At 47.2% G+C, this 26142-nt stretch overlaps 1 protein-coding gene and 1 pseudogene across 2 annotated transcripts; one reads left to right on the top strand and one right to left on the bottom strand.

Annotated features, from left to right (window-relative positions):
• The window catches only part of LOC147119564 (uncharacterized), a 124943-nt pseudogene that overhangs the window by 20055 nt on the left and 78746 nt on the right, over positions 1 to 26142 (top strand).
• On the bottom strand, positions 626 to 5819 carry LOC147119567 (uncharacterized). Of its 2 annotated transcripts, none has more exons than XM_085985155.1 (2): positions 5649 to 5819; positions 626 to 1857 (listed from the first exon to the last, which is right to left on the bottom strand). In XM_085985155.1, the coding sequence occupies exon 2, from the start codon at positions 1335 to 1337 to the stop codon at positions 978 to 980; it is 360 nt and encodes a 119-aa protein (XP_085841281.1). In that variant the 5' UTR covers positions 1338 to 1857; positions 5649 to 5819; the 3' UTR covers positions 626 to 977. The 2 variants fall into 2 exon arrangements, with proteins under 2 accessions (XP_085841281.1, XP_085841283.1); XM_085985157.1 differs by lacking the exon at positions 5649 to 5819 and adding an exon at positions 5237 to 5439.

Below are 26142 nucleotides of genomic sequence, written 5' to 3'. Positions count from 1 at the left end.
CTCCTCCTGTCTGATATAAACCAACCCCACAGTCACTGACACCAATCGCCTCCTGTCTGATATAAACCAACCCCACAGTCACTGACACCAATCTCCTCCTGTCTGATATAAACCAACCCCACAATCACTGACACCAATCGCCTCCTGTCTGATATAAACCAACTCCACAGTCAGACACCAATCTCCTCCTGTCTGATATAAACTAACCCCATAGTCACTGACACCAATCTCCTCCGGTCTGATATAAACCAAACCCACAGTCACTGACACCAATCTCCTCCTGTCTGATATAAACCAGCCCCACAGTCAAACACCAATCTCCTCCTGTCTGATATAAACCAACCCCACAGTCAGACACCAATCTCCTCCTGTCTGATATAAACCAACCCCACAGTTAATGACACCAATCTCCTCCTTTCTCACATAGCACTGAAATGTAGTTCTTGCACTGAGATTCATTTGAGATTGATGTCAAAAGATAATTTTTTTATTGTAAAATCATTGCAGCCGAGAGTCCCCGAATCAAGGGAAAAGATCACAGACAGTAGCTCTTAAAGGGAGGGACACAGGAGCAGTTCTTCTTTTATCTTGGAAGACAGCCACGATTCAAGACACTATCTGTTTGAAACAAATTTATTAGACATTCACACAGAATATTAAACTCCAGCCCAGTTACAGGGGTTATTAACATCAGCAGAAACAAACTCCAACTGTCACTGTGAACACAGTTCGGTCCTGGATGTGATTAACAGCAGCAATAACAGCAGACTCCAACACCTGCCTTCACGTGTGAACTCGCTGGTGTCTCAGCAGGTTGGATGAACAAGTGAATCCCTTCCCACACACGGAGCAGGTGAACAGCCTCTCCCTGGTGTGAACTCACCGGTGTCTCAGCAGGTTGGATAGCTGCTTGAACCTCTCTGTGCAGTGAGAGCAACTGAACGGCCTCTAGTCAGTGTGAATGGGCTGGTGGACCATCAGCGCCTCAGAGCTTTTGAAACTCTTCCCACAGTCCGGGCACTTAAAGGGTTGTCAGTGTGAACCCGCCGGTGTTTCAGCAGGTTGGATGCACGAACGAATTCCTTCCCGCACACGGAGCAGGTGAACGGTCTCTCCCCGGTGTGGACGCTCTGGTGTCTCAGCAGGTCACTGGACTGCCCAAACCTCTTCCCACAGTCAGAGCACCCGAACGGTCTCTCTCCGGTGTGAATCTGCCGATGGATCCTCACTTCGCTGGGGCTTTTGAAGCTCTTCCTACAGTCGGGGCATTTGAAAGGTCTCTCATCAGTGTGAACCCGCTGGTGCGTCTGGAGGTTGGACAACTGAGTGAATGCCATCCCGCACACGTGGCAGGTGAACGGCCTCTCCCCGGTGTGAACGTGCTCGTGTCTCAGTAGACTAGACAACTGGGTGAATCCCTTCCCACACTCCGAGCAGGTGAACGGCCTCTCCCCGGTGTGACTGCGCCGATGGGTTTCCAGCTCAGATGGGTAATTGAATCCCTTCCCGCAGTCCCCACATTTACAGGGTTGCCCCCCGGTGTGGGTGTCCTTGTGTCTCTCCACGATGGACGATCGGTTGAAGCCTCATCCACACACAGAACACGTGTACGGTTTCTCCCCGCTGTGAATGGTGCAATGTTGTTTCAGGCTGTGTAACTGGTTAAAGCTCTTTCCGCAGTCAGTGCACTGGAACACTCTCACTCGGGTGTGTGCGTCTTGGTGCTTTTCCAGTCACACTGACGTTTGAAATATTTTCCCACAGACAGCACAGACAAACATTTCCCCTTCTGCATTCAAAAGCTGATGATGTTCAGGTCCTGAGGAACCGAGTGACTCTGTCAGATCTGTCATTATTCTAAGTACAGGATAGAAATTCAAAACAATCAGCTCTAGTTTCTCTGGAACATTCGTTCCTCTCTTGTCTCTCTTAAGCTGTCAATCCTCCATCCCTCTCACTCTGCCTCCATCCTCACTGTGTATGGCAGGCCATTCGGCCCATCAATCCTGCTCTGGCATTTTTGTTCCCTATGGCAGCTCTTTATCTTTTTAACCCCAATTCTCCTCCTTTACCCATATGTCTTCATCTCCTTAGTTCTCAACTCCGCATCCATTTCCCATTGCAACACCACAACTGATTCTAAGTCGCTGGCCCTTTGGGGCAGTGCCCTCCTGCTATCTAACCTAGTTCTGTGCTTATGTAACTGATACTCATGTCCCCAAGTCCTCCCTAACCTATCTATAACTTAAATAGCCTATATACAGGGGCTGAATGTAATCTCTTTTTTTAAAACCTCATTCAAATCTTCTACGCTGTTCTAGAATAAAAAGCCGCAGCTCTTCGAGTCTATTGTGATAAGAGCCTTTAAACTAGGGATCAATCTAGGACTTCTTATTCACCCACAATACAACAGACCAGACCGGGCACAGTTCCAAATGTGGCCTAACCAAGATCTTGTACAAGGATAGTATAGTGTTTTTTGTTTTGCAATTAATTGTCATAGCAATACATTCTAGCTCGTGCTTCCAGATCCTGCCCATTTTGACAGAGCTATGTCGAGGGGATCTCATTGAAACTTATAAAATTCTAACAGGACTAGACAGACAAGATGCAGGAAGGATGTTCTTGATGGTCGGGGAGTCCAGAACCAGGGGCCACAGTCTAAGGATAACGGGTAAGCCATGTAGGACTGAGATGAGGAGGAATTTCTTCACCCAGAGAGTGGTGAACCTGTGGAATTCTCTACCACACAAGGCAGTTGAGGCCAATTCATTAAATATATTCAAGAAGGAGTTAGATATATTTCTTAAGGCTAAAGGGATCAAGGGATATGGGGAGAAGGCAGGGATAGGGTACTGAATTTGGATGATCAGCCATGATCTCATTGAATGGCGGAGCAGGCTCGAGGGGCCGAATGGCCTACTCCTGCTCCTGTCTTCTATGTTTCTATGTGCACTCCGCATCATCACACCCTTTGTGTGGAGAAATTGTTCGAGATTCTCTTTTAACCGGCTGGCTTCTAATGTTCGGATCCTGCCCCTTGTTCTGAATTGCCCCTCAAGAGGGAAGAATTGTCCCCTCTCTACTTTGTCAGATCGCTGAATCATTTTGTACTCCACAACCAGATTCCCCACCCCACCTCCTCCTAGTCATAGAGTCATAGAGTTATACAGCACAGAAAGAGGCCCTTCGGCCCATCGTGTCTGCGCCGGCCATCAAGCCCTGTCTATTCTAATCCCATTTTCCAGCACTTGGTCCGTAGCCTTGTATGCTATGGCCTTTCAAGTGCTCATCTAAATGCTTCTTGAATGTTGTGAGGGTTCCTGCCTCTACCACCCTTTCAGGCAGTGAGTTCCAGATTCCAACCACCCTCTGGGTGAAAATGTTTTTCCTCAAATCCCCTCTAAACCTCCTGCCCCTTACCTTGAAACTATGCCTCCTGGTTATTGACCCCTCTACTAAGGGGAAAAGTTCCTTTCGATCTCCCCTATCTATGCCCCTCATAATTTTGTACACCTCAATCAGGTCCCCCCTCAGCCTTCTCTGCTCTAAGGAAAACAACCCCAGCCTGTCCAGTCTCTCTTCATAGCTGAGGCGCTCCAGCCCAGGTAACATCCTGGTGAATCTCCTCTGCACCCTCTCCAATGCAATCACATCCCTCCTATAGTGTGGTGACCAGAACTGCACACAGTATTCCAGCTGTGGCCTAACTAATGTTTTGTACAGCTCCATCATAACCTCCCTGCTCTTATATTCTATGCCTCGGCTAATGAAGGCAAGTATCCCATATGCCTTTTTAACCAACTTATCTACCTGTCCTGCTGCCTTCAGGGATCTATGTACATGCACACCAAGGTCCCTCTGATCCTCTATCCTTCCTAGGGTCCTACCATTCATTGTGTATTCCCTTGCCTTGTTAAGGCAATGTCAACCAAATCTCTCCTCACAGCCCAGTCCCTCCATCCCAGATACCATCCTGGTGAATCATCACACAGCAAGCAGGATTCATCTCATCCTGTCCCAATCTGTTGATCCTGGCTGGGTTTTACCTTCCCCGACTGTGAGCATTGAGCCCCGCTATAGCCCGAACGGACTCTGCTGCCGAGATCAGCACAGACCAGGGATGGAAGTTTCTCCCACATCTGTAGTGGGGAGGGATTTAAAGGCGGGGGAGCAGGGGTGGAGGATGGTTTACAACAGTACTTTTGTCAACAGATGCTGCAGATTTAATTAAATCTTGTATCACCGACTGTAAAAGTTCTGAATTCAGAAGGGTTTTTTTTTTAAAACATTAAGGCATTTTAGAAAGGCTAAAATCCCTAAAATAGACGGGTTTTACAGCCATTGCGCGGAGTGTTAGAAGAGACCCACGACAAACACGCTCTTCCGTACCAATTGTCACTATCACTGGAAACGCATCCAAGGAAGGCACTGTCCCTTTAAGGGGCATCAGATATTTAAAAAGGCACAGAAAAGGTGTCCCTTTAAAAAGCCTTATTTCACAGGTAGAGCAACTGTCCCTTTAAAAGGGAACACAATGTCTGTCGTTTGAACCATTTACTGGCAGCAGAAAGAAGCGCCTCATACAACCACTGCACGTCCCAAAGCGCATTATAGCCAATTAAGTACTTTTTTTTTTAACGTGTAGGCACTGTTGTGATGTGAAAAGACTTGCATTTATACAGCGCCTTTCACAATCACTGGACATCCCAAAGTGCTTTACAGCCAATTAAGTACTTTTTTGGAGTGTAGTCACTGTTGTAATGTGGGAAACGCAGCAGCTAATTTGCGCACAGCAAGCTCCCACAAACAGCAATGTGATCGTCTGTCTTTTTTGTTATGTTGGTTGAGGGATAAATATTGGCCAGGACACGCTGCCCTGCTCCTCTTTGAAATAGTGGCCGTGGGATCTTTTACGTCCGCCCGAGAGAGCGAGCAGACAGGGCCCTCGGTTTAATGTCTCATCCGAAAGGCGCCACCTTCGACAGTGCGGCGCTCCCTCAGCACTGGCGCCGGGAGTGTCAGCCAAGATTTTTGGCACTCAAGTCTCTGGGGTGGGGATTATGAACCCACAACCTTCTGACTCGGAGGCGAGGGTGCTGCCCACTGACCCACCTGCTGACACTAAACACGGTCCCTTTCAAACACAGGTCCCCACCTCCTCCACACTCCATTCCCATCTTTCTGTGAGTGACTGACACTAATACCATTGAGAGAAAAAGCTCTTGTTACTCACAGATGCTCAAATATTGGCTCAGGATTTCTTTGCATCTAATCTTCCAGATAAGCTGAAATAACCCTTCTCTCTATTGCTTGAGACCCTGTCCTGTGTGTGTGCATATATATATATATATAAGAAAAAAGCAGATGGTTTTATATCAATACAAAAGTAATACATAATTTCAGCCTCCCCTCCCCAGACATCTGCTCAGACTCAGGCCACCAACTTCCTGCCCAGCGGGGTCCCGCCCCTCCCGCGCTCCCATTGGCCCGCTCGGTCCTCCCAGCTCCTTCTCTCTCCTTCTATTGGCCAGCGTTTCACGTCAATCAGGATGCCCCACCCCGCCGCTATGACGCCATCACGTCACGTCACAAAAACCAATCAGCCGCCCCGCCATTAAACCCCCAACGGTCGTCAAGTAACTCACGGTGTTAATTCGTTCAATTTATCGATCGTTTCTAATCAGAAATAAATGAAAGCGACTGCAATTTAAAACCCTGCCAGCCCCGCCTTTGGCCGCCAGGTCGCCGCGCTCGGCGTCAGCGGCTCGCTCCCCCCGCGAGGCGCATCCGCAGCAACTTCCCGTCGGTGACATAGAGCGCCTTCTAGCTCGCTGGGCAGTGTGGGTAATGTGGCCGTCATTAGAGCGCCGCGGTCGCCTGGTTATGTTTTTTACAGCAGTTCTGACGCAGGGTTATCGACCTGAAACGTTAATTCCGTTTCTCTCTCTCTCTCTCCACAGATGCTGCCTGACCTGCTGAGTATTTTCTGTCTTTATGTCTTTAAGGGTCCAGGAACGCCATGAGATGGGAAAAATTCATTAGCGGTTTTCTTTTGAGGATGTAACTAGCTGGGTAGATAAAAGGGAACCAGTGGATGTAGTATATTTGGATTTCCAAAAGATATTTCATAAATGCTGCATAAAAGGCTGCTACACAAGATAAGAGCTCATGGGGTTGGGATGTATTAGCTTGGATAGGGGATTGGTTAACGGACAGAAAACAGAGCGTAGGGATAAACAGGTCATTTTCTGGTTGGCAGGCTGTAACTGCTGGGGTGCCGTAAGGATCAGTGCTTGGAATCTATTTACAATCTATATCAATGACTTGGATGAGGGGACCGAGTGCAATGTATCCAAGTTTGCTGACGATTCCAAGCTAGGTGGGCAAGTAAGCTGTGAGGAGGACGCAAAGAGGCTGAAAAGGGATATAGACAGGTTAAGTGAGTGGACAATAAGGTCACAGATGGAGTATAATGTCAGGAAATGTGAGGTTATTCGCTTTGGTAGGAAGATTAGAAAAACAAATTATTTTTTAAATGGTGAGAAACTATTAAATGTTGGTTTTCAGAGAGATTTAGGTGTACTTGTAGAGGAAACAAACAGTTAGCATGCAAGTACAGCAAGCAATTAGGAAGGCAAATGGCATGTTGGGTGTTGGAGTACAAGAGTGAGGAAGTCTTGCTACAATTGTACTGGGCTTTGGTGAGACCGCACCTGGAGTACTGGGCACGGTTTTGGTCTCCTTATCTGAGAAAGGACATACATGCCTTGGAGGCGGTGCAACGAAGGTTCGCTAGATTGATTCCTGGGATGAGAGGGTTGTGCTATGAGGAGAGATTGAGTAGAATGGGTCTATACTCTCTGGAGTTCAGAAGAATGAGAGGTGATCTCATTGAAACATACAAGATTCTGAGGGGGATTGACAGGGTAGATGCTGTTTTGATTTCTTTTTGGGTTCAATAAAGACTCATTTCTGAAAGAGAATGTTGTTTAATCTAAAGTCTTGTTCAAGACTTTCTACAGCTTTTTACAGAACACACTATGCTGTGATGCATCTAGAATGAAACTGAAAGTAAAACTCCTCTGGACTGCTTGTCTCTCACATGACCTCTGCTGGTCAGGCACAAGTAATCAAAAACACAGACAAATATGCTGTAAGGCATAAGTAATCAAACACAGACAAATATCATCACTATTTGCTGATATCATTACATCTCCCTTTCTTAAAACAAAAGTATTTTACTTTTAACTAACAACATTTAATGAACTTACATTATCATTATCATGATCAAGGTTTTTTACCCTTGCTTTGTGTGTTCACATGAAATATGTCAATACACTAGAACTTGAAGAAAAAATAAGATAACATTACTTCCTTCTTTAACAATAGTCCTTAAATTTGCTCAATGAGTCTCTCAGGAGGCTTCACGTGTCTTGAGGATTTTCTGATTGATTGTCCTTGAATCTGAGTTGTTGCCTCAGATGATTGGTTCTCAGCTGTGTGATCAGGTTGTTCACCAGTATCAGTCTCTTGACCTGCTGTGGCTGGTCCCATGAGAAGATCTCGACGATTTCTTCTCAGAACAGCACCCTCATCTGTCTGAATGGTGTATGATCTTGGTTGAACTTCACTCAGGACAGTTCCCTTCTGAGTCCATGTGTTTGTTTTGTCTTTCAACCTTACTTGGTCACCAGTGTGGAGTTCAGGTAGGTTTTGTGTTCCTCTGTCATAGTAGTACTTTTGCTTTTCTTTCTGTTGTTCTTTGAACTTCCTCACTTTCTCCCCCTCTTTTGTTTTCAGGAGGTTCTCCGGGATGGGTAGGTTTGACCTTAGCCGACGTCCCATCAGGAGTTGGGCTGGTGACATACCACACTCGAGCGGCGTTGTGCGGTATACAAGCATGCTTTGGTAGAAGTCAGTTCCACTGTCTTTTGCCTTGTACATCAGTCTTTTCACTGTCTGGACCGATTTTTCCACTAGTCCATTGGACTGTGGATAGTGAGGACTTGACGTTGTGTGGACAAAGTCCCACTCTTTGGCAAAGTGTCGGAAATTTGCATTGTTAAACTGGGGTCCGTTGTCTGTGAAGACCTCGCTTGCCACGCCATGTCTGGAGAATATGGCTTTCATACATCTTATCACAGCTTCTGCAGTGGTGGTGTACAGTCTACAAACCTCTGGATACAGGGAGTAATAGTCTGTGACGACAAGATAGTCCTTCCCTTGACATACGAATAGGTCAGCGCCTACCTTCTGGTAAGGTCTGTCTGGTGCTGGGTGTGGCTTTAGTGGTTCTACCGGATTGCTTGCTCGATATTTCAGGCATATTGTGCAGTTTGACACCTCATTTGTCACATCTTGGTTGATTCGTGGCCAGTACATCACCTCTCGTGCTCTTTTCTTACACTTTTCGATTCCCAGATGTCCTCCATGGATCTTTTTTAGCATCTCTCTTCTCAGACTCTTTGGGATAACTATTTTACTTCCTTTGTAGATGATGTCTTCGACCACTGATAGTTCCGCCCTGCAGTTCCAGTACTCTGCTATATCAGGTGAGCAGTCTTGCTTCATGTTGGGCCATCCATCCAAGATGCTTTTTCTCAGTCGTCTCATTGTTGCATCTTTGTTTGTCTCAGTCTTTATGAGCTCCATTTTTGCATCTGCTATGGGCAGTGCACTTGTGATCATGTCCACGTAGGCGTTCACTTTTACATCCATTGTGGTGTTTGCGGGCTCACTTAGGTCAACAGCTCTGCACAACGTGCCTGCTGTATACATCAGCTTACCCGGTGTGTACGCAACATTCAGTTCATCATAGACTGTCTCTATTTCACTTTCCACAACGAGGACTCTCTTTACCAGGTTCAGTCTCTCACAGGCTTTTAAACCTAGTATGGCTTGCACATCCTTTGGCACCACGATTAATGCTAGCGTGTGCTCTCTGTCCTTGTGTATTACTTTGACAATGTATTTTCCTTTCACTGGTATATCAGTACCTGAGTATCCGGTCACTTTCACTTGTATTCCATGTAACTTTGGTCTGGGTCTAATTCTCTTAAAATCGGTCTCTGATATCACATTAACTTGTGCTCCAGTATCCAATTTAAATGGAATGTGTATGTCATTCACTTTTAGTGTCAACATCCAGTCTCTTCTCTTTTGTTTTCAGACACAACATCTACATAGAATTCCTCTATCTCGCTTTCATCTACTGTATGGACCTTGCTTTGTTGCGCTTGGTTCTTACAGCAACGGGCATAATGGTTGTTTTTGTTGCATCTATTGCATGTTTTACCATATGCTGGACACTTTCTTGGTGTATGCTGTGTACCGCATCGACTACATGACTTCCGATTGTCCCTTTCATTTTTGTTTGCTGGCCACGCCTCTTTTTTCACATTGGCGCTCTCTTTGTTAAACGGTTTGTATCCGTTCTCTCTCACTGCACCCACGTTGCAGCTACTGTCACTGAACAGCTCCTTTGCCTGCAACTTCACAGTCTCTGTAGCCCTACACAGTGCTATGGCTTTTCCCAGGTCTAGATCTTGCTCTCTTAGCAGTCTTACCCTTAGACCATTATCTGGAATACCACACACCAGTCTGTCTTTTATCAGCGAGTCTGTGAGTCCCCCAAATTCACACGATTTGCTTCGGTTTCTCAGTTCAGTCACATACTGATCAATAGTCTCGCCGATTTTCTGTACACATGTGAAAAATTTGTGCCTCTCAAAGGTCACGTTGCGTTTAGGTACGCAGTAGGCCTCAAACTGTTCCATTATTTTATCTAGCTTCATTTTGTCTCCATCAACAGCAAATATGAAATTATTATATACCTCCAGCACTGCATCACCCACGACATGTAAGAACAGTGACGATTTCTGTTTATTACTTTTCTTGTCAGCTCCGATTGCCGCTAAATACAACTCTAAACGTTGTTTGAACCTTCTCCAATTTTCAGCCACATTACCTGACAATTGAAGCGTCGCCGGTGGGAGTAAACCTTCCATTTTTTCACTTCGTTAGCTATTCTCTAATGGTAAGCAACGATGTTCTCTTCTGGCTTGCTAATATGTGGAGGGCTGATTTTGCTTACTTGCCACAACTGCTTTCACTGTCCCATCAAGTTGCTAACTTCAGATTTTTTCCTCTTTCAGCCACTTCTGACATCATATTTTGATTTCTTTTTGGGTTCAATAAAGACTCATTTCTGAAAGAGAATGTTGTTTAATCTAAAGTCTTGTTCAAGACTTTCTACAGCTTTTTACAGAACACACTATGCTGTGATGCATCTAGAATGAAACTGAAAGTAAAACTCCTCTGGACTGCTTGTCTCTCACATGACCTCTGCTGGTCAGGCACAAGTAATCAAAAACACAGACAAATATGCTGTAAGGCATAAGTAATCAAACACAGACAAATATCATCACTATTTGCTGATATCATTACAGATGCTGAGAGGTTGTTTCCCCTGGCTGGAGAGTCTAGAACTAGGGGGCATAGTCTCAAGAAAAAAGATTGGCCATTTAAGATTGAGATGAGGAGGGATTTCTTCATTCAGAGGGTTGTGAATCTTTGGAATTTTCTACCCCAGAGGGCTGTGGATGCTGAGTCTTTGAGTATATTCAAGGCTGAGACAGGTAGATTTTTGGACTCTAGGGGAATCAAGGGATATGGAGATCGGGCGGGAAAGTGGAGTTGAGGTCGATGATCAGCCATGATCTTATTGAATGGCGGAGCAGGCTCGAGGGGCCATATGGTCGACTCCTGCTCCTGATTCCTATGTTCTTATGGTGGGCTCTGGGCACTGGGGGACACTATTCCAGTGTCACATACATTAACGACCCAACCCCCACCAACTCCTCTTCAGAAATGTTTTTTTGATTGAAACTGTTTTAGTATTCCTTTAATTTAATTATGATAATTGATTCATTGACCTAGATATCACCCTCAGTCACATCAAACGGATCATGTGTCAGCCAAGGCTAAGTGGGGAGCACTCTCGCTTCTGAGTCAGAAAGTTGTGGGTTCAAGTCCCGCTCCAGAGACTTAGGCCGGAATTTTCTGGAGGAAGGTGGGTTGGGGGTGGGGCTCCGATATGGTCGGGAAATCCGGGAGACCAGGTTTCCCGCAAGCCCTGCCGACTTTAACGGCAGGGCCTGATTTGCATGTGAGGTCTTGGGTAGGCCTTCAACTGGACAGAGGATGGAGGTTGGAGTCGCATGAGGGCCGGACCGTTAAAAGGATCAGGGGGGAGAGAGGACCGGGATTGGGGGCCGGGCAGAGGATCGGCGGGGCGGGACGGGGTGTCGGCCGGCCTGCGATCGGGGATTGGACCGTGCCGTTACCAGGATTGGGGGGGTGGGGGTGGTCAGGCAGACGATCGGGGCGAGGATCGTGGATCGGGGTGGGTGAAGAGAAGATTGGGGCCGGCCACCAGAGGATCGTGGCTGGCCTCATCATCATCGGCTGGGGGGATGGGGTTAGGTCTGGGGAATTGATCGGAGGCCTCATGGGGTGGGTAAGGCAGGGACCCTGGATCCAGGAGGTAGGTGATAAAGTCATTTAACTCCTGGATGCAGCAATCCCCGCCTCACTTTAACTGCTGGTTTCACGAAGTGTGTAAAACCCGTCCACATGCACTTAAAAACAAAATGGAGGTTAAAAAAAGGGGCTTCCAGCCTCATTAAAATATTTAAATTGACGTTCCGCCCCCTGGGAGCTGGTTGGTCGCCCCCCCCCCCCCAACCACCCCGTTAAAACAGGAAGTCGGTGGGTTGGAGTCGGGATTCAGCTTTTTAACAATTTAACTACCTCAGACTCCAAACTCACCCATTTGTTTAGGTTAAAATTTCCCCTTAAGCACAAAATCTAGATGGGCTGGCACTTCTGTGCACTACTGAGGAACTGTTGTGTTTCAGATGAGACCTCAATCTGGAGCCCCATCTGCCCTGTCATGTGGAAGTAAAAGATCCCATTGCACTGTTTTGAAGAAGAGCAGGGGTGTTCTCCCCAGTGTGCTGGCCAAACCTTATCCCTCAAACAACATCACTAAAACAGATGATCTGGTCATTTGCAACATTGTTGTGTGTGGGACCTTACTGTGCCTAAATTGGCTGCCACGTTATCCCACGTTACAACAACTTGTATTTATGTAGCGCCTTTAACGTCGTAAAACATCCCAAGGCGCTGCAGAGGAGTATTTTAAGAAAAAAAATTTGACACCCATCCACATAAGGAGAAATTAGGGCAGGTGACCAAAAGCTTGGTCACAGAGGTAGGTTTTAAGGAACGTCTTAAATGAGGAAAGAGAAGTGGCGAGGCGGAGAGGTTTAGGGAGGGAATTCCAGAGCTTAGGGCCTAGATAAGAGAAGGCACGGCCGGCAAAGGTTGAGCGATTATAATCAGGGATGCTCAAGAGGGCAAAATTAGAGGAGAACAGATATCTCGGGGGGGTGGGGGCGGGCTGAAGGAGATTACAGAGATAGGGAGGGGGCGAGGCCATGGAGGGAATTGAAAACCTAAACCCAACGCCATCAAAAGCAGATTATCTGGTCATTTATCACATTGCTGTTTCTGGGATCTTGCTGTATGCAAATTGGCTGCTGCATTTCCAACATTACAACGGTGACTACACTTCAATAAAAAGTACTTAATTCGAGCTTTAAAGACTGAGATTGATAGATTTTTTTCTGAGGTGAGGGTATCAAGGGCTGTGGAGCAAAGGTGGGCAAACGGAGTTAAGATACAGGTCAGCCATGATCGCATTGAATGGTGGAGCAGGCCCGAGGGGCTGAATGGTCTACCCCAGTTCCTATGTTCCACTACCCCTACACCTGGACACGACCAGCTCCCAGTTCCTCTTTCCCCCACGGTCAGTAGTTCTTCCTTCAGTCACTATTTACCTGTCCTCTGGAATTCGCTCCCTCCGGAAATCCTTCTGGTACACCGTCACCCTGTCAGCATGAGTGGGAAATGATAATCGAACAATTGAACGTTCGCAGAAATTGTGGGACAGGACTGAGAATTGGAAGTGGTCGAATTTTCTTTATGAACCGGCAGTGGGGGTTTGGTGGGAGAATATAAAAAGGAAGAGTGTGCAGTTCTGGTCGCCACACTATAGGAAGAATGTGATTGCATTGGAGAGGGTGCAGAGGAGATTCACCAGGATGTTACCTGGGCTGGAGCGCTTCAGCTATGAAGAGAGACTGGACAGGCTGGGGTTGTTTTCCTTAGAGCAGAGAAGGCTGAGGGGGGACCTGATTGAGGTGTACAAAATTATGAGGGGCATAGATAGGGTAGATAGAAAGGAACTTTTCCTCTTAGTAGAGGGGTCAATAACCAGGGGGCATAGTTTCAAGGTAAGGGGCAGGAGGTTTAGAGGGGATTTGAGGAAAAACTTTTTCACCCAGAGGGTGGTTGGAATCTGGAACTCACTGCCTGAAAGGGTGGTAGAGGCAGGAACCCTCACAACATTCAAGAAGCATTTAGATGAGCACTTGAAAGGCCACAGCATACAAGGCTACGGACCAAGTGCTGGAAAATGGGATTAGAATAGACAGGGCCTGATGGCCGGCGCAGACACGATGGGCCAAAGGGCCTCTTTCTGTGCTGTATAACTCTATGACTCTAGGAGCAGGAGTAGGCCATTCAATAAGATCATGGCTGATCTTCTACCTCATCTCCACTTTCCTGCACTATCCCCATATTCTCTGATTCCCTTAATATCCAAAAATCTATCGCTCTCTGTCTTGAATATACTCAATGACTGAGCCTCCACAGCCCTCTGGGGTAGAGAATTCCAAAGATTCACCACCCTGAGTGAAGAAATTCTTCCTCATCTCAGTCCTAAATGGCCGACCCCTTATTCTGAGACTGTGACCCCTGGTTCTAGACTCCCCAGCCAGGGGAAACATCCTCCCCGCACCTACCCTGTCAAGCCCTGTAAGAAATGTGTATGTTTCAATGAGATCACCTCTCATTCTTCTAAACTCTAGAGAATATAAGCCTAGTCTACTCAATCACTCCTCATAGGACAATCCCCCCATCACAGGAACCAGTCTGGTGAACTTTCGTTGCACTCCCTCTATGGTAAGTATATCCTTCCTTAGGTAAGGAGACTAAAACTGTACACAATACTCCAGGTGTGGTCTCACCAGGGCCCTATATAATTGCAGTAAGACGCCTTTACTCTTATACTCAAATCCTCTTGTAATAAAGGCCAACATACCATTTGCTTTCCTAATTGCTTGCTGTACCTGCATGTTAACTTTCAGTGATTCGTGTACAAGGACACCCAGGTCCTTCTGAACACCAACATTTCCCAGTCTCTCACCATTTAAAAAATACTCTGCGTTTCTATTCTTCCTACCAAAGTGGATAACTTCACATTTCTCCACATTATATTCCATTTGCCATGTTCTTGCCCACTCACTTAGCCTGTCTATATCCCCTTGAAACCTCTTTGCATCCTCCTCACAACTTACATTCCCACCTAGCTTTGTATCATCAGCAAACTTGGATATATTATTACATTTATATAGCGCCTTTCATGACCTCAGGACGTCCCAAAGCTCTTTACAGCCAATGAAGTCGTTTTTGAAGTGCAGTCAGTGTTGTAACGTAGGAAAAGCGGCAGCCAATTTGCACGTAGCAAGCTCCCTCAAACAGCAATGTGATAATGACCAGATAATCTGTTGTAGTGATGTTGATTGAGGGATAAATATTGGCCAAGGCACCGGGGATAACTCCCCCCTGCTCTTCTTCGAATAGTGACATGGGATCTTTTACGTCCACCTCAGAGGGTAGACGGGGCCTCGGTTTAACGTCTCATCCGAAAGACGGAACCTCTGACAGTGCAGCGCTCCCTCAGTAATACACTGGAGTGTCAGCCTAGATTTTTGTGCTCAAGTCTCCAGAGTGGGAACTGAAACCACAAGTTTCCACAAGCGTGACCCTGAGCTTCTGTTCGCCTATCATTTCAATTCCCCACCCCACTCCCACTCTGGCCTCTCTGTCCTCGGCCGCCTACACTGTTCCAATGAAGCTCAATGGAAGCTCGAGGAACAGCACCTGATCTTTCGATTAGGCGCTTTACAGCCTTCCGGACTCAGCACTGAGTTCAACAAATTCACACCATAACCACTGCTCCAATTTTTTCGGACATTTAGCTGTTGGTAATGATTCTGCTGTTGCCATTTACACCTCCTCTGGACCCATCTTTTGTTTCTTTATTGTCCCATTACTGTTGTGTCTGTGTATAATAAGACACAGACTGCAGGAGAAATGGTACAACAGGTGTTTACTCAACGTGGCTCACAGTGGAACTGAACTGTACAGATTACTGCTCAGTGCTATATACAGGTGTGGTCACTGCCGGTACTGCAGTATACAGGAGCTGTAAAAGATAGTTCCCCTCTTAAAGGTATATACATTACAATTCCTCCCCTTTTAGATTAACAGTACCATAACACTCATTTAACAATTAAATATCAAACTAATTACAATTAACACTTTTAACATGCAACATTAGCTGAAAATAGTCTATTTATATATTCAGTCTTTGGGGAGGCTTCCTGATCCTTTCTGGATAGTGCCTTTCCCGAGTGTCTTGCTCTTGGTGCAGAGGCGATTCTGGCCCCCTGTCGTAGGTTGGTTCATCAGCTTCCGATGCTACTGTTTCTGGGTTAGATGCGACCTGTACGTCGGGTTCATCACCAGGTACGTATGGGCGAGGCATGGGGTTGACTTGTTCCTGTGACTCTAGGATCTGGTCAGCATGGCGTCTCACAATGTTCTCCCCAACGTCCACTGTGTACATTAGTGGGCCCTGGCATGTGCATATCATTCCTGGCTGCCATTTTTCTGTTCGGTAGTCGCGGGCCAAGACTGGCTGCCCTACATTGAAGCTCCTTGTTGGCTTCTCATGGATGTGCTGGAATTGCTTACTCTCAACATCTCTTCGTACGTTTGGTCTGAGCAAATCCAGGCGAGATCTTAACCTTCGGTTAAAGAACATCATGGCTGGGGCCTGGTTGGTGACTGCATGTGTCGCATTCCGGTAGGCGAACAGGAAATTGTCCACCTTGTGCTGCAGCGGAATGTTGTCATTGTACATAGCCTTTATTGCCTTCTTAAAGGTTTGTACGAACCTCTCAGCCAATCCATTTGTGGCTGGATGATACGGGGCGGATGTGTAATGCCTTACCCCATTCTTTTTCAAGAACCTCCGGAACTCTTCGGACACAAACTGTGGTCTGTTGTCGGAGCAAATCTGTTCTGGCAAGCCATTCCTGGCAAAAATGGTCCGTAGGACTGCAATAGTTTTCTCCGTGGTGGTGGAGGACATTTTGATGACCTCAGGCCATTTCGAGTGCGCATCCACGGCTATTAAAAACATTGAGTCCATGAACGGACCAGCAAAATCAATATGCACCCGTTGCCATGGAGATGAGGGCCACTCCCATGGGTGTAGAGGGGCCTGTGGTGGTGCATTTTGGAATTTCTGGCACCCTGAGCAGCTCTTGGTCAGGTCCTCGATTTGTTTATCGATTCCCGGCCACCACACATAAGCCCTGGCTAGGCTTTTCATTTTTACCCCTCCCAGATGACCCTCATGAAGCTCATTGAGCACTCTATCCCTTAACTTGGGTGGAATTACCACTCGGGATCCACACATCAAGGTCCCCCGGCACACTGACAGCTGTTCTCTCCTTGTCGAGAATGCTGGCAACAGTGAGTCACCATGTGCTGGCCATCCCTTCACCGTCAAATCATATACCCGATACAGTGTGTGGTCATTTCGGGTTTCCTTTTCGATACAAGCGTTAGTTACCGGTAGGTATTCAACTATAGTCGAATGGAATATTTCGACAGGATCCACTGCTGGTGCTTCCTCCGCAGTAGGCAGTGGCAGGCGTGATAGCCCATCAGCATTTCCATGCTGTTTTGTGCCCTTATATTCAATCTCATAGTGGTGCGCCCCTCTAAAAAGTGACCATCTTTGTAGTCGTTGCGCAGTCATCACCGGAACGCCCTTCTTCGGATTAAAAATGGAGACAAGAGGCTGATGATCAGTCAGCAAGGTGAATTTCTGCCCGTGCAGATAGTGATTGAACTTTTTCACTCCCCACACTAGGCTGAGGGCCTCCCTGTCAATCTGGGCGTAGTTACGCTCGGCTGAGGTTAGTGATCGTGACGCAAAGGCTATTGGCCTCTCTGAGCCGTCCGAGAATTTGTACGACAGCACCGCTCCAATGCCGTAGGGTGACGCATCACATGCCAACCGAATTGGTAATGCTGGGTTGTAATGGGCCAATACCCCTTTCGATGTGATTAGTGTTTTGCTCTTCTGGAAAGCTCGTCTACATTCATCACTCCACTTCCATGGCACCCCAGTTTGCAGTAGGGTGTTCAGTGGGTGTAGTATTGTAGACAAATTTGGCAAGAACTTATGGTAGTAGTTTACCAGCCCGAGGAACGACCTCAGTTGTGACACATTTTCCGGTGCTGGAGCCTTGACTACTGCCTCAATCTTCTCTGGGGACTTATGTAACCCCTCTTTATCGATAACGTGGCCACAATACGAGATCTGTTTTCTAAAAAACTCGCATTTGGGGCGGTTAGCTTGGAGCCCATATTCCTGCAATCTGGTGAACACCTGTTCCAGGTTGGCAAGGTGATCACTGTTATTTTCGTCTGTGACCAGGATGTCGTCCAAATAACACTGGGTCCCTGGGATCCCTTGCAGGACTTGTTCCATTGCCCTCTGCCAAATAGCCGGAGCTGATGCTACCCCGAATACCAGCCGGTTGTATTGGTAGAGACCTTTATGGGTGTTGATTGTGAGGTATTTTTTTGATGCTTTTTCTACTTCCATTTGCAGATACGCCTGGGCCAGATCAATCTTAGTGAAGCGTTTCCCTCCAGATAGTGAGGCGAAAATATCTTCAATCCGCGGAAGTGGATATTGTACGGTGTGAAGGACCGGGTTCACTGTTACCTTAAAGTCCCCACAGATGCGAACCTTCCTTGGTTCCCCAGGCGTGCTGCTCAACGACTTTTTCATCGCAGGGACGATGGGTGTAGCCCACTCGCTCCAGTCTACCTTGGACAGTACACCTGAACGTTCCAGACACTCCAGCTCTGCTTCGACGGCTGGGCGGATCGCATAAGGTACCGGTCTGGCCTTAAAAAATTTTGGGCTTGCGTTTTCTTCAATTTTAATCGTCGCTGTCATGCCTTTTAGTGTTCCAAGTCCTTGCTGGAACACTTCTTTCGCGTCAGTTAGGATCTTTGACAGTCACCCAGGTGTGACGTCGTCATCCTTTTTGTCAGCCACAGTCAGTGCCTGTATGGAATGCCAATCCAGTTGTATTTTCCGGATCCATTCACGTCCCAGTAATGGTGGTCCTCCATCTTGCAATACATACAGGTCTAGTTTTGGTGTTTCCTTACCGTTATATATAACGGTCACCCTTATTTTTCCTTTGGGGTAGACTTTTTGCCCCATGTACGTCTTCAAAATAATTTTTGTGTCTCTCAAGGGTATGTGTGAGAATAGCCGCTCATAGTCCCGTCGGTTTATGACTGTTAGGGCTGATCCTGTGTCCAATTCCATCTTTACCTGGACTCCTGCTATCTTGAGAGTGACCCAAATGGTTCAGTGATCCTCCGTTGTGATCACATTATGTAGTTTCAGACAACTCAGTTCCCTGCTTTCGGAGTCGTTATCACTCTTTTGTTCGTCTGAACTATTCTCCATCATCTTATGTACCTTCTTGTACTTTCCTTTGGTAGGTTTCTTATTGCTGGTTTTCTTTCCCGACCTGCAGACTCGTGCTATGTGTCCTACTTTTCCACACTGTCTGCACACTTTGTCTTTGAACCAGCAATCATTCTGGTCATGTGTTGCTCTGCCGCAGCGATAGCACTTCTCTGTTCCATATGACATTTCGTTTGTGCCATATTCTTGCGGTCTCTGTTGTATCTCTGCAGCGCCCCGTGCTGCTGCTTCATATGATACCGCAATGCTGAAAGCCTTTTCCAGCGTAAGGTCCTTTTCAGATAAAAGCCGTTTCTGGGTTCCTTCACTTTGAAGCCCACACACAAACTTGTCCCTTAAGGTATCTGCCAGTCCCGCTCCAAACTGGCAGTGTTTCGATAGTTAGCGCAGTTTTGTTAAATAATCAGCATTGCTTTCATCCTTATGCTGGTTCCGTTTGTGAAACTTGAATCTTTCGGCTATCAGCAGCGGTGTGGGGTTTAAATGTTCCTGTAGTATCGCTACTATGTCTTCAAAACTCTTTTCCATTGGCTTCGTTGGGGTTACTAGATTTCGTAATAAACCATACGATTTTGCACCCATTAAATTTAACAATACCGACGCTTTCTTGTCATCTGACACCTCATTTGCCTTGCAGTACACCTCTATTCGTTCGACATATGTAGTCCAATCTTCGACTTCATTGTCAATTGCGGTGATACTGCCACTCTTCGGCTTTTTGGGTGTGGTTTAAAATGGCATCTCCCAATGACTTAAAATGGCGTCTCCCACGCTTTCCTTCCTCCCCCGCTGCTGCCAACGCCGCTCCCGGCGGTTCTCGTGGCAATGGCGGCACCCTGTAGGTTTCGCGCGCTTCTCCTGCGCTGCTGCCAATGCCGCTCTCGGCGGTCCTCGTGGCAATGGCGGCGCCTCGCGGGTTTCTGCCCGTCTCTCTCTCCCTCTCTCCGATGCTGCTCGGCCCCTGAACACTGGCTGTGCCCTGTGTGCTCTGCCCTCTCTCTTTCTCTCCCCCGTCGACGCTGCTCGGCCCTTTGCTGTGCCGCTCGGTCGGGCTCTAGCCCGCCGCTGTCCGGGAAGGGTCTGTGCACTACCTGTTGCCAGCCCGTTTTGCTGGACCACCTCGACTGGAAAGCCAAGCCTGGCTCTCGACAGCCTCCCCCGCAATTCTCGAGTCTCTGCTGGATGACTGGGCGATTGCCCGTGGTCGACGCCCGAGTCTCTGGCCTTGACCTCCAATCCACTGATCTCCAGGAACGAATCCCCGGGAGGTGATGCAGAGTTGCAGGTAGGTTTGAACTTGCCTCGTTGCCAATGTTGTGTCTGTGTATAATAAGACACAGACTGCAGGAGAAACGGTACAACAGGCGTTTACTCAACGTGGCTCACAGTGGAACTGATCTGTACAGATCTCAGTGCTATATACAGGTGTGGTCACTGCCGGTACTGCAGTATACATGAGCTGTAAAAGATAGTTCCCCTCTTAAAAGTATATACATTACAATTACCATCTCCTTTTGTTTTGCACCATCATCCCTTTTGTCATTTAATCACTCCTGCCTTCTGCAGTGGGGAAAGAGTTAAAATGACATCGCTGGCAGTTTCACTGAATGGTGTAAGAAAGACAGGTGCTAACATGAAAGGCCACATCTATAAAGACACGGTCACGATAGCTGACCTTTGAAGAGAAATAAAACAATTAAGTGGAGACAGGATGTCCAGCATTTCAACTGCCTTTAACAGCTTTATTACCTAGGTTACATTCCAAGGTATCTTTTAATCAGCATTCAGCAGTTTGAGTGATTGATTGAGGAGGCAGCTTACACATGTTTATATTAAGATTTGTAACCAATCCGTGAAGGTGCATGCAGGCCAAGATCCAATCAGGTGGCAGGAATGAATTGTGCATGAGGTGGCCATGTGTATTTTACTGTATAAAAATGTAGTGTTTGCTGTAACAATTTGGAGAAGTCTGGTTAAAGACAGAGCAGACTGTCTCCCCACCGGTGTAATAAAGACAACTTGACTATCGATCTAAAACCTTGTGTCGAGTGTTGGTTCAAAATACTCCACAACACCTTCCACCCAGACTAATGAATAAGGTCAGAGAATGCGGAGTCAGGAGGTATATAGCAGAATGGATTGCTGGCTGGCTTCAAGACAGAAAGCAGAGAGTGGGAGTAAAGGGTAGCTATTCACAGTGGCAGAAGGTGGGTAGTGGTGTTCCACAGGATCAGTGCCGGGACCACTGCTGGTCACAATTTACATTAACGATTTAGACATTGGAATCAAAAACACAATTTCTAAATTTGCGGATGATACCAAATTGGGGGGGATAGTCAATACTGAGGAGGACTGCAACAAATTACAGGAGGACATTAATAAACTCGCAGAATGGGCATATAATTGGCAAATGAAATTCAGCACAGATAAATGTGAGGTATGACATTTTGGTAGGAAGAATAGGGAGGTCACTTATCACTTGGAGGGTGTGAGTCTAGGTGGGGTAGAGGAACAAAGGATCTGGGAGTACAAATACACAAATCACTAAAAGTAGCGCCACAGGTTAACAAGGCCATATAAAAAGCAAACCAGGCACTAGGGTTTATTTCTAGAGGGACAGAATTGAGAAGTAGGGAAGTTATGCTAAACTTGTATCGAACCTTGGTTAGACCACACTTGGAGCACTGCGTGCAGTTCTGGTCGCCATATTATAAAAAGGATATAGAGGCACTGGAGAGGGTGCAGAGAAGATTTACAAGGATGATACCAGAAATGAGAGGGTATACCTGTCAGGAAAGGATGGACAGGCTGGGTCTCTTTTCTCTTGAATAAAGAAGGCTGAGTGGTGACCTAATAGAGGTCTTTAAAATTATGACAGGTTTTGATAGAGTAGATACAGAGAGAGTGTTTCCACTTGTGGGGAAGAGCATAACTAGAGGCCATCAATATAAGATAGTCACCAAGAAATCAAATGGGAAATTCAGGAGAAACTTCTTTACCCAGAGAGTGGTGAGAAAGTGGAACTCACTACCACAGGGAGTGGTTGAAGCGAATAGTATTGATACATTTAAGGGGAGGCTGGACAAGCCTATGAGGGAGAAGAGAATAGAGGGTTACGCTGATAGAGTTAGATGGGGAAAGACGGGAGGAGGCGCGAGTGGAGCATAAACGCCGGCATGGACTGGTTGGGCCGAATGGTGTGTTTCTGTGCCGTATATCCTGTGCAATCCTATCACAGACCTTCCCTTTTATTCTTTCCTCCCCTCGCCCCTATCCCTGCCTCCGCACTTGCTTAAAACCTGTTACATCTCTAACATTTTCCAATTCTGATGAGAGGTCACCGGCCTGAAACCTTAACTCTGTTTCTCTCTCCACAGATGCTGCCTGACCTGCTGAGCATTTCCAGCATCTTCTGTTTTTATTTCTGATTTCCAGCAGCCGCAGTACTTTGCTTTTGTCCCGGTCTCCATTTGACGGTAGCACATAGCCTCTTCTGAGCATGCGCGCTGGTCTCCTGCAACAGAGATAGGATGCATTCCACTACACTACGGGAGGTCCTAACTGGCATTGAATGTTAATTATCAGAGACTTCTGTGATCTGATTGAGGTGGGCAGGGTGGATCATGGAGTAGATCAGTAATCAACTGCATAGGTTCACTAGATTGATTCCTGGGATGAGAGGGCTGTCCTATGATGAGAGATTGTGTAGAATGGGCCTATACTCTCTGGAGTTTAGAAGAATGAGAGGTGATCTCATTGAAACATACAAGATTCTGAAGGGGATTGACAGGGTAGATGCTGAGAGGTTGTTTCCCCTGGCTGGAGTGTCTAGAACTAGGGGCATAGTCTCAGGATAAGGGGTCGGCCATTGAAGACTGAGATGAGGAGGAATTTCTTCACTCAGAGGGTTGTGAATCTTTGGAATTCTCTGCCCCAGAGGGCTGTGGAGGCTGAGTCTTTGAGTATATTCAAGGATAGATTTTTGGACTCTAGGGGAATCAAGGGATATGGAGATCGGGCGGGAAAGTGGAGTTGAGGTCGATGATCAGCCATGATCTTATTAAATGGCGGAGCAGGCTCGAGGGGCTGTATGCCCGACTCCTGCTCTTAATTCTTATGTTCTTATAGAGCAGTTTCACCCGCGCGAGGCACACTGGGAGCCTGTAGTCACCATTAATCACCCACTTACTGCCCTTTAGGAAAGGTTATAAAGGAACCTTTAACTGAACTAGTCACTCATTTAAAAATTTTGATTCATAAATGGGATAGATGATAATTTTCTAATCTTGTTTACCTAATCATCTGAGGACATCCAGCTCTACCTCACCACCACCTCTCTCGACCCCTCCACTGCCTCTGATTTGTCACGTTGCTTGGTCAGATTGGATGAGCAGAAACTTCCTCCAAGTAAATATTGGGAAGATCAAAACCATTGCCTTCCTAGCCACCGACTCCATCCCTCTCCCTGGCAACTGTATCAGCCTGAACCAGACTGTTCGCAATCTTGGTGTCCTATCTGACCCTGAGCTGAGCTTACGACCACACATCCTCTCCATCACCAAGACCGCCTACTTCCACTTACATAACATTGGCCCCTGCCTCAGCTCGTGTGCTGCTGAAACCCTCACCTATGCCTTTGTTACCTCTAGACTTGACTATTCCAATGCACTCCTGGCTGGCCTCCCAGCTTCCAACCTCCATAAACTTAAGTTCATCCAAAACTCTGCGGCCCGTGTCCTAACTCGCACCAAGCCCCGTTCACCCCTGTGCTCGCTGACCTATATTGACCCTCGGTCTGGCAACTCCTCCATTTTAAAATTCTTCTTGTGTTCAAATCCCTCCATGGCCTCGTAATTTCCTCCAACCCTCCGAGATCTCTGCGTTACTCCAACTCTCTTCTTCTTCTCCTTCTTAGGCAGTCCCTCGGACCGAGGATGACGCCTCCACATTAACAATGAGTTCTCAGGTGACTGATGAGTCCAATGTGGGACCTACAGTCTCTGTCACAGGTGGGGCAGACGGTGGTTGAAGGGGCGGGTGGGTGGGGTGCTTGGGTTGACGTGCGCTCCTTGCGCTGCTTGCGCTTGGCTTCCGCTTGCTCCCGGCGAAGAGACTTGAGGTGTTCGTGGCCTTCCCGGATGCTTCTCCTTCACTTTGTGCGGTCTTGGGCCAGGGATTCCCAGGTGTCGGTGGGGATGTTGCACTTTTTCAAGGAGGCTTTGAGGGTGTCCTTGAAGTGTTTCCTCTGCCGACCTGGGGCTCCCTTGCCGTGTCGGAGCTCCGAGTAGAGCGCTTGTTTTGGGAGTTTCGCATCGGGCATGCGGACGACGTGACCCGTCCATCGGAGCTGATCGAGCGTGGTCAGAGCTTCGATGCTGGGGATGTTTGATGCTCCAACTCTAGCCTCTTGCGCACCCCTGATTTTAATGGCTCCACCATTGGCGGCCATGTCTTCAGCTGTCTGGGCCCTAAGTTCTGGAATTCCTTCCCTAAGCCCCCTCCGTCTCGCTTTCCTCCTTGAAGACGCTCCTTAAAACCTACCTCTTTGACCGAGCGTTTGGTCCCCTGTCCTAATATCTCCGTTATGTGGCTCGGTGTCCAATCTTGTTTGATAATCGCTTCTGTGAAGCGCCTTGGGATGTTTTAACGACATTAAAGGTGCTATATAAATCCAAGTTGTTGCTGGTGTTGTTGTTGCCATCCTCCCAAATGGGTGTGCATTACGTCACCCCTGCACGGAACCAGTCGTGATTGACGCGCGGCCGGGACCAATGGGAAGGGGCGGGAGCCGGAGCGATTGTCTTCCGACCAATGGCGGACGAGCGCGGGGGCAGGACCTGAGCTAGGCCAGGCGGGTGGATAGGAGGCCAGTGGCTCTTTGTCTGGAGCCCTGATCTGATCCGGGCTGGGCTATGCTGGGCCGGGCCTGAACTGCACTGTTTGCTGCTTCGTACTTTTGCAAATTAATTTTTTTGCAAACGTGCATTGCTATTTGCAAAACAGAAATTGGCGTTTTATCGGAATTTCTTTAAAAATCTGCAGCCCCCTGGTTTGCATGGATTTTATTTCCTGGAATGTTATTACTGTGTTGGTTTCAGACAAGTTAAGATGGGGAGTTGGGGAGGGTCCGGCGGGGGTGGCTCTTAAAAGGACACTGTCTCTGTGCAGGTGACTGTTAAAGGGACACAGGACAGACGCTGCTCCCCTCTCGAAATGATGTGTACTTCCTGGCAAACCTGTGCGAGTGGGGCAGATATTAAAAGGGCATATTAAGGGCAGATTTTGATCTGAGAGGACTCCCTGTACTTGTCTATTTTAATGACCACACTCTTGTGTCACCATTCAATCGCTTGTTTCAGTTTGAAAGACTTACAGCCAAGAATTGTCTTGGAGGCTGGAGTTTTTTTTAATGCATTCACGGGATGTGGGCGTCGCTGGCAAGGCCAGCATTTATCGCCCATCCCTAATTGCCCTTGAGAAGGTGGTGGTGAGCCGCCGACTTGAACTGCTGCAGTCCATGTGGTGAAGGTTCTAGGTCGATGCCGGGTAGTCCATCCAGTTTTTACTCTTGGTTTAGTACAACTGAGGACAGTTAAGAGTCAACCACATTGCTGTGGGTCTGGAGTCACATATCGGCCAGACCGGGTAAGGACAGTAGATTTCCTTCCCTAAAAGAAATTAGTGAAGCAGATGGGTTTATTAATGACAATCATCGTCACCATTACTGATATTACTTTTTATTCCCGATTTATTTAGTGGTGGGATTTGAACTCGGAGCTCCGAGATCATTAGTGCAGGCCTCCTGGATTACTAGTGCAGTAACATAACCATTACGCTACCATTCCCAGTTGATTTCAAAAGAATGAGCAGGAAGGTCCCAAGTTCAATCTAGACTGAGTTCACTGATCTCAGCCAGGGTAGCATTTGAGGTGCTATTGTTGGCCACTGTCCTACTGTCCGAAATAAGGGTAACAATCAGCCACTGTTCCTACTCTTGTCTGCAATTCAGTGACCCCCCCCCGCCTCCATCAACAGGGCAGGATTGGACTTGACTGCCATGCATACCGCAATAGAAGGTCCTGCTGACAGTTACCATCACAGAAAGATTAAAAAAAGACTTGCATTTATACAGCGCCTTTCACGACCTCAGGCTGTCCCAAAGCGCTTTACAGCCAATGAAGTACATTTTGAAGTGGAGTCTCTGTTGTAATGCAGGAAACGCGGCAGGCAATTTGTGCACTGCAAGATCCCACAAACAGCAATGTGATAATGACCAGATCATCTGTTTTTGTGATGTTGATTATGACCCCAGGACACGGGGGAGAACTCCACTGCTCTTCTTCAAAAATAGTGCCGTG

This window comes from Somniosus microcephalus, chromosome 4 (genome assembly GCF_052327205.1).
Source record: "Somniosus microcephalus isolate GS21.2 chromosome 4, FLI_Smic_1.0, whole genome shotgun sequence".
Classification (NCBI taxonomy): domain Eukaryota; kingdom Metazoa; phylum Chordata; class Chondrichthyes; order Squaliformes; family Somniosidae; genus Somniosus; species Somniosus microcephalus.
The sequence above is the reverse complement of the archived record's forward strand: the minus strand, read 5'-3'. Positions and strand labels throughout refer to the sequence as shown.